At 45.8% G+C, this 12,500-nt stretch overlaps 1 protein-coding gene across 1 annotated transcript in view; it reads right to left on the bottom strand.

Annotated features, from left to right (window-relative positions):
* Window positions 1–12,500, bottom strand: part of b3gntl1 (UDP-GlcNAc:betaGal beta-1,3-N-acetylglucosaminyltransferase-like 1) — a 50,029-nt gene that overhangs the window by 17,630 nt on the left and 19,899 nt on the right. The window contains exon 7 of the mRNA XM_065001094.1: window positions 1,758–1,853. Within this exon, the coding sequence (XP_064857166.1) occupies window positions 1,758–1,853 (96 nt within the window). The remainder of the gene's footprint in view (window positions 1–1,757; window positions 1,854–12,500) is intronic.

Raw genomic sequence — 12,500 nt, 5'->3', positions numbered from 1 at the left:
AAGAGAGAAACTCATATGTAGAGATAATCACCACACCAACAGAACCTATGGTCTCATTCTGGCCCATGAAATTCAATACCATAAAAATATATTTACTAGGAATGTCTGCAGAAGAATTCTGCAGGTCGTGTGTGTGTGCGTCTGTACAGTGTGTGTGTGTGTGTGTGTCTGTACACTGTGTGTGTGTGTGTCTACACGTGGACCAGCCAGGCAAAATCCAGGTCAGTTGTATTCAGTTGTACTGAATCACAGAGCTCTACTTTCCTCTCCCTGAGTTAGAGCTGAATCACAGAGCTCTACTTTCCTCTTCCTGAGTTAGAGCTGAATCACAGAGCTCTACTTTCCTCTCCCTGAGTTAGAGCTGAATCACAGAGCTCTACTTTCCTCTCCCTGAGTCAGAGCCGAATCACAGAGCTCTACTTTCCTCTCCCTGAGTCAGAGCTGAATCACAGAGCTCTACGTTCCTCTCCCTGAGTTAGAGCTGAATCACAGAGCTTTACTTTCCTCTCCCTGAGTTAGAGCTGAATCACAGAGCTCTACGTTCCTCTCCCTGAGTTAGAGCTGAATCACAGAGCTCTACGTTCCTCTCCCTGAGTTAGAGCTGAATCACAGAGCTTTACGTTCCTCTCCCTGAGTTAGAGCTGAATCACAGAGCTCTACTTTCCTCTCCCTGACTTAGAGCTGAATCACAGAGCTTTACGTTCCTCTCCCTGAGTTAGAGCTGAATCACAGAGCTCTACGTTCCTCTCCCTGAGTTAGAGCTGAATCACAGAGCTCTACGTTCCTCTCCCTGAGTTAGAGCTGAATCACAGAGCTTTACGTTCCTCTCCCTGAGTTAGAGCTGAATCACAGAGCTCTACTTTCCTCTCCCTGAGTTAGAGCTGAATCACAGAGCTCTACTTTCCTCTCCCTGAGTTAGAGCTGAATCACAGAGCTCTACTTTCCTCTCCCTGAGTTAGAGCTGAATCACAGAGCTTTACGTTCCTCTCCCTGAGTTAGAGCTGAATCACAGAGCTCTACTTTCCACTCAAATATTTAGGCTTGCAAAATTCAGCCAACTTTCAGAAAATTCCCAGGTTTTCCTGGTTGGAAGATTAATATTCTCTCCTGATTCCGGGAATCTTCCAACCGGAATCTTTGCGCGACATTTGCGCGATACCAGTTAGAGGTCGACCGATTAATCGGAATGGCTGATTAATTAGGGCCGATTTCAAATTTTCATAACAATAGGAAATTGGTATTTTTGGGTGCCGATTTGCCGATTTTTTTTATATATTTTTTTATAACTTTATTTTATTAGGCAAGTCAGTTAAGAACACATTCTTATTTTCAATGACGGCCTATGAACAGTGGGTTAACTGCCTTGTTCAGGGGCAGAACGACAGATTTTCACCTTGTCAGCTCGGGGGAGCCAATCTTGCAACCTTACAGTTAACAAGTCCAACACAATAAAGACCTGCCTCTCTCTCGTTGCACTCTACAAGGAGACTGCCTGTTACGCGACTGCAGTAAGCCAAGGTAAGTTGCTAGCTAGCATTAAACTTATCTCATAAAAAACAATCAATCATAATCACTAGTTAACTACACATGGTTGATGATATTACTAAATATTATCTAGCGTGTCCTGCGTTGCATATAATCTGACTGAGCATACAAGCATACAAGTTTCTAAGTATCTGACTGAGCGGTGGTAGGCAGAAGCAGGCACGTAAACATTCATTCAAACAGCACTTTATAACACCCTGAGTGTGTGTTACCTGGGTGCTGAGTTGATCCTGGCTGATGTTGTTGATCCAGCGTGTGTAGCGCTCAGTAGATCCCTCTGGATCCCTGCGGACCTGACAGCCAATCAACTGAGAGAAACACAGACACATCTCTTAGTGATCTACTAGATACATGTGATCAACACAGACACTCACACACAAACAAACCACACTGATCACATATGATGTATGGAAGAGAGAAAGATGGATGGCTAGAGAGAGAGAAAGAGGGCTGGAGAGACAAAGAGAGAGACAGAGAGAAACACACCAAGAGAGACATAGAGAGAGAGAGAGAGAGAGACAGACAAAGAGAGACCGACAGAGCGAGAGAGACAGAGCGAGACAGACAGAGCGAGAAAGACAGAGCGAGAGAGGGGGTTAGAAAGGATAGAAAGAGAGAGAAAGAGAGGAACAGGGAGGAAAATGTAAGAGAAAAAGACAAAGATGAATGCTTCTTCTGTTCTGCATCCTGATGATCCACCAGAGAGATGAAATTCGCAGACGAGTAGGTAAACCACCACTTCCCTCCGTATTACTGGCCAACGTGCAATCATTGGAAAACAAACTGGACGATCTACGATTAACCTGTTGCTTCTACCCTCTACTTTTTTGAACATTCTGTTAAAAATCGCGCAACATTTCAGCGCCCTGCTACTCATGCCAGGAATATAGTATATGCATTTGCTTAGTCTGTGTGGATAGAAAACACTCAGACGTTTATAAAACTGGTTAAATCACTGCTGTGGCTTTACCAGAACGGCATTTACATCGAAAAGCACAGGAAAAACTGATCACTGAAAATGGGAAAATATATCCATGCGCTACTTGAACCCTTTGATAAAGGTGAACCACAATTAATTGACTGAGGTTGCAGTACCTACAGCTTCCACACGGTGTCTAGAGTCTTGTCATTTCCCTTCGAGTTTTTTCTTGGTCAAACACATGCAGGACACCGTATCTCCTCCGGTCTAGGACCGGATATTTTCGTTGAGTTTCTAGCCGGACATTTTTCCAGACGGACAGCTAATGATCTTTACATCGCCTCCTGATGAATTTTATCGCTTATTAACGTTTACTAATACCTAAAGTTGCATTACAAACGTATTTCAAGTGTTTTGTGAAAGTTTATCGTCGACTTTTTGAATTTTAAAAAATGACGTTACGTTTTGAAACTATGTTTTTTTCGTTTATCACACAGTCTACATATAACGATATCTAGGCTTTATATGGACCGATTTAATCGAAATAAAGACCCAAATAGTGTTTATGGGACATCTAGGAGTGCCAACAAAGAAGATGGTGAAAGGTAATGAATGTTTTCTATTTTATTGTGCGGTTTGTGTAACGCCGAAATGCTAATTATTTTGTTTACGTCCCCTGTGGGTCTTTTGGGGTGTTACATGCTATCAGATAATAGCTTCTCATGCTTTCGCCGAAAAGCATTTTAAAAATCTGACTTGTTGCCTGGATTCACAACGAGTGTAGCTTTAATTCGATACCCTGCATGTGTATTTTAATGAACGTTTGAGTTTTAACTAATACTATTAGCATTTAGCGTAGCACATTTGCATTTCCAGAGCTCTAGTTGGGACGCAAGCGTCCCGAGTAGAGGGAAGAGGTTAAGACTACCAAAGGAATATTAAAAACTGTAATATCTTATGTTTCACCGAGACGTGGCTGAATGACAATGATAATAAAGAGCTGGCTGGCTTCTCCGTGCATCGGCAGGACAGAGAAACGCCGTCTGTTAAGACGAGCGGCGGGTGTGTGTGTCTATTTGTCAATAGCCTACTACACCGGCTCTGATGCTCGTCTGATGTGGCAGGGCTCGAAAAATATTGCGAACTACAAAGGGAAACACAGCCGCGAGCTGTCCAGTGAAGCGAGCCTACCAGGCGAGCTAAATGCCGCTTGTGCTCGCTTTGAGGCAAGCAACACTTAAGCATGCATGAGAGCACCAGCTGTTCCGGACGACTGTGTGATCTAGCTCTCCGTAGCCGATGTGAGCAAGACTTTTAAACAGGTCAACATTCACAAAGCCGCGTGGCCAGACGGATTACCAGGACGTGTACTCAAAGCATGCGCGGATGAACTGGCTTCACTGACATTTTCAACCTCTCCCTGTCTGAGTCTGTAATACCTACATGTTTCAAGTAGAACACCATAGTCCCTGTGCCCAAGGAAGCGAAGGTAACCTGACTAAATTATTACCTGCCGTAGCGCTCACGTCTGTAGCCAGGAAGTGCTTTGAAAGACTGTTCATGGCTCACAACAACACCATGCCGGAAACTCTAAACTCACAGATGACACAATCTCAATCACACTCCACACTGCCCTTTCCCACCTGGACAAAAGGAACACTTATGTGAGAATGCTATTCATTGACGACAGCTCAGCGTTCAACACCATAGTGCCCTCAAAGCTCATCACTAATATAAGGACCCTGGGACTAAACACCTCCCTCTGCAACTGGATCCTGGACTTCCGGACGGCCGCCCCCAGATGGTAAGGGTAGGCAACAACACATGTGCCGCTCTGATCATCAACTCTGGGGAACCTCAGGGGTGTGTGCTCAGTCCCCTCCTGTACTCCCTGTTCACCCACTACTGTGTGGTCAGGCACGACTCCAACACCATCATTAAGTTTGCTGACGACATAACAGTGGTAGGCCTGTTCACCGACAACGATGAGACAGCCAATAGGGAGGAGGTCAGAGACCTGGCAGTGTGGTACCAGGACAACAACCTCTCCCTCAATGTGAGCAAGAAGGAGGAGCTGATCTGAACTACAGGAAAAGGAGGGCAGGCCCCCATTAACATCAATGGGTCTGTAGTGGAGTGGGTTGTGAGATAACATCTCCAACTGCCATGGTCCAAACAGACCAAGACATTTGTGAAGAGGGGAAGACGACACCTTTCCCCCAGGAGACTGAAAAGATTTGGCGTGAGTCCCCAGATCCTCAGAAAAGTCCTACAGCTGCACCATCGAGAGCATCCTGACCGGTTGGATCACAGGTCGGTATGGCCACGGCTCAGCATCTGACCGTAAGGCGCTACAGAGGGTAGTGCGTACGGCCCAGTACATCACTGGGGCCAAGCTACATTCAATCCAGGACCTTTATAATAGGCGGTGTCAGAGGAAGACTATGCATAGTCACTTTACAAATTACCTCGACTAACCTGCACCACCGCTCATTGACTCGTTACCGGTACCCCCTGTATACAGCCACGTTGTTGTCATGTAATTTTCTTGTGTTACTTAAAAAAAAAAATCACTTTAGTTTATTTTGTAAATATTTTAGTAACTATTTCTTCAATGACATTGTAAGTAAGTATCTCACGGTAACATCTACATATGTTGTATTTGGTGCATTTGACATGTAACATTTGATTGAATGCTTTTTCTGTTCAGCATCAATGACCCACCAGAGGAGAGAGAATGATCTACCAGACAGATGATCTACCAGACAGATGGAGAGGAATGATCTACCAGACAGATGGAGAGGAATGATCTACCAGACAGATGGAGAGGAATGATCTACCAGACAGATGGAGAGGAATGATCTAACAGATGGAGAGGAATGATTTACCAGACAGACGGAGAGGAATGATCTACCAGACAGATAGAGAGGAATGATCTACCAGATAGAGAGAGGAATGATCTACCAGACGAATGGAGAGGAATGATCTACCAGACAGATGGAGAGGAATGATCTACCAGACAGATGGAGAGGAATGATCTACCAGACAGATGGAGAGGAATGATTTACCAGATAGAGAGAGGAATGATCTACCAGACAGATGGAGAGGAATGATCTACCAGACAGATGATCTACCAGACAGATAGAGGAATGATCTACCAGACAGATGATCTACCAGACAGATAGACAGATGATTTAGACAGATGGAATGATCTACCAGACAGATAGAGGAATGATCTACCAGACAGAAAGAGAGAGGAATGATCTACCAGACAGATAGAGAGGAATGATCTACCAGACAGATAGAGAGGAATGATCTACCAGATAGAGAGAGGAATGATCTACCAGACAGATAGAGAGAGGAATGATCTACCAGATGGAGAGGAATGATTTACCAGATAGAGAGAGGAATGATCTACCAGACAGATGGAGAGGAATGATCTACCAGACAGATGGAGAGGAATGATCTACCAGACAGATAATGAGAGGAATGATCTACCAGACAGATAGAGAGGAATGATCTACCAGATAGAGAGAGGAATGATCTACCAGATAGAGAGAGGAATGATCTACCAGACAGATGGAGAGGAATGATCTACCAGACAGATGGAGAGGATTGATCTACCAGACAGATGGAGAGGAATGATCTACCAGACAGATGGAGAGGAATGATCTACCAGACAGATGGAGAGGAATGATCTACCAGATAGAGAGAGGAATGATCTACCAGATAGAGAGAGGAATGATCTACCAGACAGATAGAGAGGAATGATCTACCAGATAGAGAGAGGAATGATCTACCAGACAGATAGAGGAATGATCTACCAGACAGATAGAGGAATGATCTACCAGACAGATAGAGGAATGATCTACCAGACAGAGAGAGGAATGATCTACCAGACAGATGGAGAGGAATGATCTACCAGACAGATGGAGAGGAATGATCTACCAGACAGATGGAGAGGAATGATCTACCAGACAGATGGAGAGGAATGATCTACCAGACAGATGGAGAGGAATGATCTACCAGACAGATGGAGAGGAATGATCTACCAGACAGATAGAGAGGAATGATCTACCAGACAGATGGAGAGGAATGATCTACCAGACAGATGGAGAGGAATGATTTACCAGATAGAGAGAGGAATGATCTACCAGACAGACGGAGAGGAATGATCTACCAGACAGATAGAGGAATGATCTACCTGACAGATGATCTACCAGACAGATGGAGAGGAATGATCTACCAGACAGACAGAGAGGAATAATCTACCAGACAGATGATCTACCAGACAGATGGAGAGGAATGATCTACCAGATAGATGGAGAGGAATGATCTACCAGACAGACGGAGAGGAATGATCTACCAGACAGACGGAGAGGAATGATCTACCAGACAGACGGAGAGGAATGATCTACCAGACAGATGGAGAGGAATGATCTACCAGATAGAGAGAGGAATGATCTACCAGACAGATGGAGAGGAATGATCTACCAGACAGATGGAGAGGAATGATCTACCAGACAGATGGAGAGGAATGATCTACCAGACAGATGGAGAGGAATGATCTACCAGACAGTCGGAGAGGAATGATCTACCAGACAGATAGAGGAATGATCTACCTGACAGATGATCTACCAGACAGATGGAGAGGAATGATCTACCAGACAGACAGAGAGGAATGATCTACCAGACAGATGATCTACCAGACAGATGGAGAGGAATGATCTACCAGACAGATAGAGAGGAATGATCTACCAGACAGATGGAGAGGAATGATCTACCAGACAGATGGAGAGGAATGATCTACCAGACAGATGGAGAGGAATGATCTACCAGACAGATAGAGAGGAATGATCTACCAGACAGATAGAGAGGAATGATCTACCAGACAGATGGAGAGGAATGATCTACCAGACAGATGGAGAGGAATGATCTACCAGACAGACAGAGAGGAATGATCTACCAGACAGATGGAGAGGAATGATCTACCAGACAGACAGAGAGGAATGATCTACCAGACAGATGATCTACCAGACAGATGGAGAGGAATGATCTACCAGACAGATAGAGAGGAATGATCTACCAGACAGATGATCTACCAAACAGATGGAGAGGAATGATCTACCAGAAAGATAGAGAGGAATGATCTACCAGACAGAGAGGAATGATCTACCAGACAGACAGAGAGGAATGATCTACCAGACAGATCGAGAGGAATGATCTACCAGACAGATGGAGAGGAATGATCTACCAGACAGATGGAGAGGAATGATCTACCAGACAGATAGAGAGGAATGATCTACCAGACAGACAGAGAGGAATGATCTACCAGACAGATGGAGAGGAATGATCTACCAGACAGACAGAGAGGAATGATCTACCAGACAGACAGAGAGGAATGATCTACCAGACAGATAAAGGAATGATCTACCAGACAGATGGAGAGGAATGATCTACCAGACAGATAGAGGAATGATCTACCAGACAGATAGAGGAATGATCTACCAGACAGACGGAGAGGAATGATCTACCAGACAGACAGAGAGGAATGATCTACCAGACAGATGGAGGAATGATCTACCAGACAGATAGAGAGGAATGATCTACCAGACAGATGGAGAGGAATGATCTACCAGACAGATAGAGAGGAATGATCTACCAGACAGATGGAGAGGAATGATCTACCAGACAGATAGAGAGGAATGATCTACCAGACAGACGGAGAGGAATGATCTACCAGACAGATAGAGAGGAATGATCTACCAGACAGATGATCTACCAGACAGATGGAGAGGAATGATCTACCAGACAGATAGAGGAATGATCTACCAGACAGGTGGATAGGAATGATCTACCAGACAGATAGAGGAATGATCTACCAGACAGATAGAGAGGAATGATCTACCAGACAGATGATCTACCAGACAGATGGAGAGGAATGATCTACCAGACAGATAGAGGAATGATCTACCAGACAGATAGAGGAATGATCTACCAGACAGATGGAGAGGAATGATCTACCAGACAGATAGAGGAATGATCTACCAGACAGAGAGGAATGATCTACCAGACAGACAGAGAGGAATGATCTACCAGACAGATCGAGAGGAATGATCTACCAGACAGATGGAGAGGAATGATCTACCAGACAGATGGAGAGGAATGATCTACCAGACAGATGGAGAGGAATGATCTACCAGACAGACAGAGAGGAATGATCTACCAGACAGACGGAGAGGAATGATCTACCAGACAGACAGAGAGGAATGATCTACCAGACAGACAGAGAGGAATGATCTACCAGACAGATAGAGGAATGATCTACCAGACAGATGGAGAGGAATGATCTACCAGACAGATGGAGAGGAATGATCTACCAGACAGATGGAGAGGAATGATCTACCAGACAGATAGAGGAATGATCTACCAGACAGATAGAGGAATGATCTACCAGACAGATAGAGGAATGATCTACCAGACAGATGGAGAGGAATGATCTACCAGACAGATAGAGGAATGATCTACCAGACAGATAGAGGAATGATCTACCAGACAGATAGAGGAATGATCTACCAGACAGACGGAGAGGAATGATCTACCAGACAGACAGATAGGAATGATCTACCAGACAGATGTTAAAGGAATGATCTACCAGACAGATAGAGGAATGATCTACCAGACAGATGGAGAGGAATGATCTACCAGACAGATGGAGAGGAATGATCTACCAGGCAGATAGAGGAATGATCTACCAGACAGACAGAGAGGAATGGTCTACCAGGCAGATAGAGGAATGATCTACCAGACAGACAGAGAGGAATGATCTACCAGACAGATGGAGAGGAATGATCTACCAGACAGATAGAGAGGAATGATCTACCAGACAGATGGAGAGGAATGATCTACCAGACAGATAGAGGAATGATCTACCAGACAGATGGAGAGGAATGATCTACCAGACAGATGTTAAAGGAATGATCTACCAGACAGATAGAGAGGAATGATCTACCAGACAGATAGAGGAATGATCTACCAGACAGATGGAGAGGAATGATCTACCAGGCAGATAGAGGACTGATCTACCAGACAGATGGAGAGGAATGATCTACCAGACAGATAGAGGAATGATCTACCAGACAGATAGAGAGGAATGATCTACCAGACAGATAGAGGAATGATCTACCAGACAGATGTTAAAGGAATGATCTACCAGACAGATAGAGGAATGATCTACCAGACAGATGGAGAGGAATGATCTACCAGACAGATGTTAAAGGAATGATCTACCAGACAGATAGAGGAATGATCTACCAGACAGATGGAGAGGAATGATCTACCAGACAGATAGAGGAATGATCTACCAGACAGATAGAAAGGAATGATCTACCAGACAGATAGAGGAATGATCTACCAGACAGAGAGGAATGATCTACCAGACAGATAGAGGAATGATCTACCAGACAGACAGAGAGGAATGATCTACCAGACAGATGGAGAGGAATGATCTACCAGACAGACAGAGAGGAATGATCTACCAGACAGATGGAGAGGAATGATCTACCAGACAGATGGAGAGGAATGATCTACCAGACAGATGGAGAGGAATGATCTACCAGACAGATAGAGAGGAATGATCTACCAGACAGATAGAGAGGAATGATCTACCAGACAGATGGAGAGGAATGATCTACCAGACAGACAGAGAGGAATGATCTACCAGACAGATGGAGAGGAATGATCTACCAGACAGATAGAGAGGAATGATCTACCAGACAGATGCAGAGGAATGATCTACCAGACAGATGGAGAGGAATGATCTACCAGACAGATAGAGAGGAATGATCTACCAGACAGATGGAGAGGAATGATCTACCAGACAGATAGAGAGGAATGATCTACCAGACAGATAGAGAGGAATGATCTACCAGACAGATGGAGAAGAATGATCTACCAGACAGATGGAGAGGAATGATCTACCAGACAGATAGAGAGGAATGATCTACCAGACAGATGGAGAGGAATGATCTACCAGAGGAGATTTAAAACAACCCTAAAGTCAACCCATATTATTATTCCACATAGCTGAACCAATCCCTCTCATTTCCTCTCTACACCCTGTCTGCTGCACACCCACACAGTTCAAAGGGCAAATAAGCAGAGAAAACCACATGGCCTTACTTCCCTTTTCCCCATTCACTCTCTCTGTCTCTCTGTCTCTCTATTATCTCTCTCTATTATCTCTCTAGCCACCCCCCCCATATCTCCTGCAACTCTCCCTCACCTACTACACATGGCCCCCTAACCTTTAACCTGTAATCCCACAGCTCACACTGAGACACACCTTAATATACACCCACCCACACCACTCTACCAGAAACACAACCCCAGTTCACAGGACAGAAGGAATGTGGGGAACTCCGGACATACAGAATGTTAAAGTTTTCCTGTCTGTTATGATCATTTAGAGGAGACAGGGAGAGCAGGAGGGAGAGAGGGAGGGAGGGAGGGGTAGATGGAGATAGAGGGAGGGAGAGAGAGAGAGGGACGAAGGGGGGGGGGATGGAGAGAGGGAGGGAGATGGAGAGGGAGGGAGATGGAGAGAGAGAGGGAGGAGGGAGATGGAGAGAGAGAGGGAGGGAGATGGAGAGAGAGAGAGGGAGGAGGGAGATGGAGAGAGAGAGGGAGGGAGATGGAGAGAGAGAGGGAGGGAGGGAGAGAGGGAGGGAGATGGAGAGAGAGAGAGGGAGATGGAGAGAGAGAGATGGAGAGAGGGAGGAGATGATGAGATGGAGAGAGGAGAGTGGGAGGGAGGAGAGGATGGGAGGAGATGGAGAGAGGCAGGGAGGATTAAGAGAAAGAGTGAGAGGAGATGGATGGAGATATGGAGGGAAGAGATGGACAGAGGGAGGGATAACTCAACAGACTAGAGCTGTACTCCCTGGGCTCTAGAGGGAGGGATAACTCATCAGACTAGCGCTGTTCTCCCTGGGCTCTAGAGGGAGGGATAACTCATCAGACTAGAGCTGTACTCCCTGGGCTCTAGAGGGAGGGATAACTCATCAGACTAGCGCTGTTCTCCCTGGGCTCTAGAGGGAGGGATAACTCATCAGACTAGAGCTGTTCTCCCTGGGCTCTAGAGGGAGGGATAACTCATCAGACTAGAGCTGTACTCCCTGGGCTCTAGAGGGAGGGATAACTCATCAGACTAGAGCTGTACTCCCTGGGCTCTAGAGGGAGGGATAACTCATCAGACTAGAGCTGTACTCCCTGGGCTCTAGAGGGAGGGATAACTCATCAGACTAGAGCTGTACTCCCTGGGCTCTAGAGGGAGGGATAACTCATCAGACTAGAGCTGTACTCCCTGGGCTCTAGAGGGAGGGATAACTCATCAGACTAGCGCTGTTCTCCCTGGGCTCTAGAGGGAGGGATAACTCATCAGACTAGAGCTGTACTCCCTGGGCTCTAGAGGGAGGGATAACTCATCAGACTAGCGCTGTTCTCCCTGGGCTCTAGAGGGAGGGATAACTCATCAGACTAGAGCTGTTCTCCCTGGGCTCTAGAGGGAGGGATAACTCATCAGACTAGAGCTGTACTCCCTGGGCTCTAGAGGGAGGGATAACTCATCAGACTAGAGCTGTACTCCCTGGGCTCTAGAGGGAGGGATAACTCATCAGACTAGAGCTGTACTCCCTGGGCTCTAGAGGGAGGGATAACTCATCAGACTAGAGCTGTACTCCCTGGGCTCTAGAGGGAGGGATAACTCATCAGACTAGAGCTGTACTCCCTGGGCTCTAGAGGAGGGATAACTCATCAGACTAGAGCTGTACTCCCTGGGCTCTAGAGGGAGGGATAACTCATCAGACTAGAGCTGTACTCCCTGGGCTCTAGAGGGAGGGATAACTCATCAGACTAGAGCTGTACTCCCTGGGCTCTAGAGGGAGGGATAACTCATCAGACTAGAGCTGTACTCCCTGGGCTCTAGAGGGAGGGATAACTCATCAGACTAGCGCTGTACTCCCTGGGCTCTAGATAG

Source organism: Oncorhynchus nerka, linkage group LG15, assembly GCF_034236695.1.
Source record: "Oncorhynchus nerka isolate Pitt River linkage group LG15, Oner_Uvic_2.0, whole genome shotgun sequence".
Lineage (NCBI taxonomy): Eukaryota > Metazoa > Chordata > Actinopteri > Salmoniformes > Salmonidae > Oncorhynchus > Oncorhynchus nerka.
Note: the sequence above shows the minus strand (reverse complement) of the source record. Positions and strands in the feature narration are given on the sequence as shown.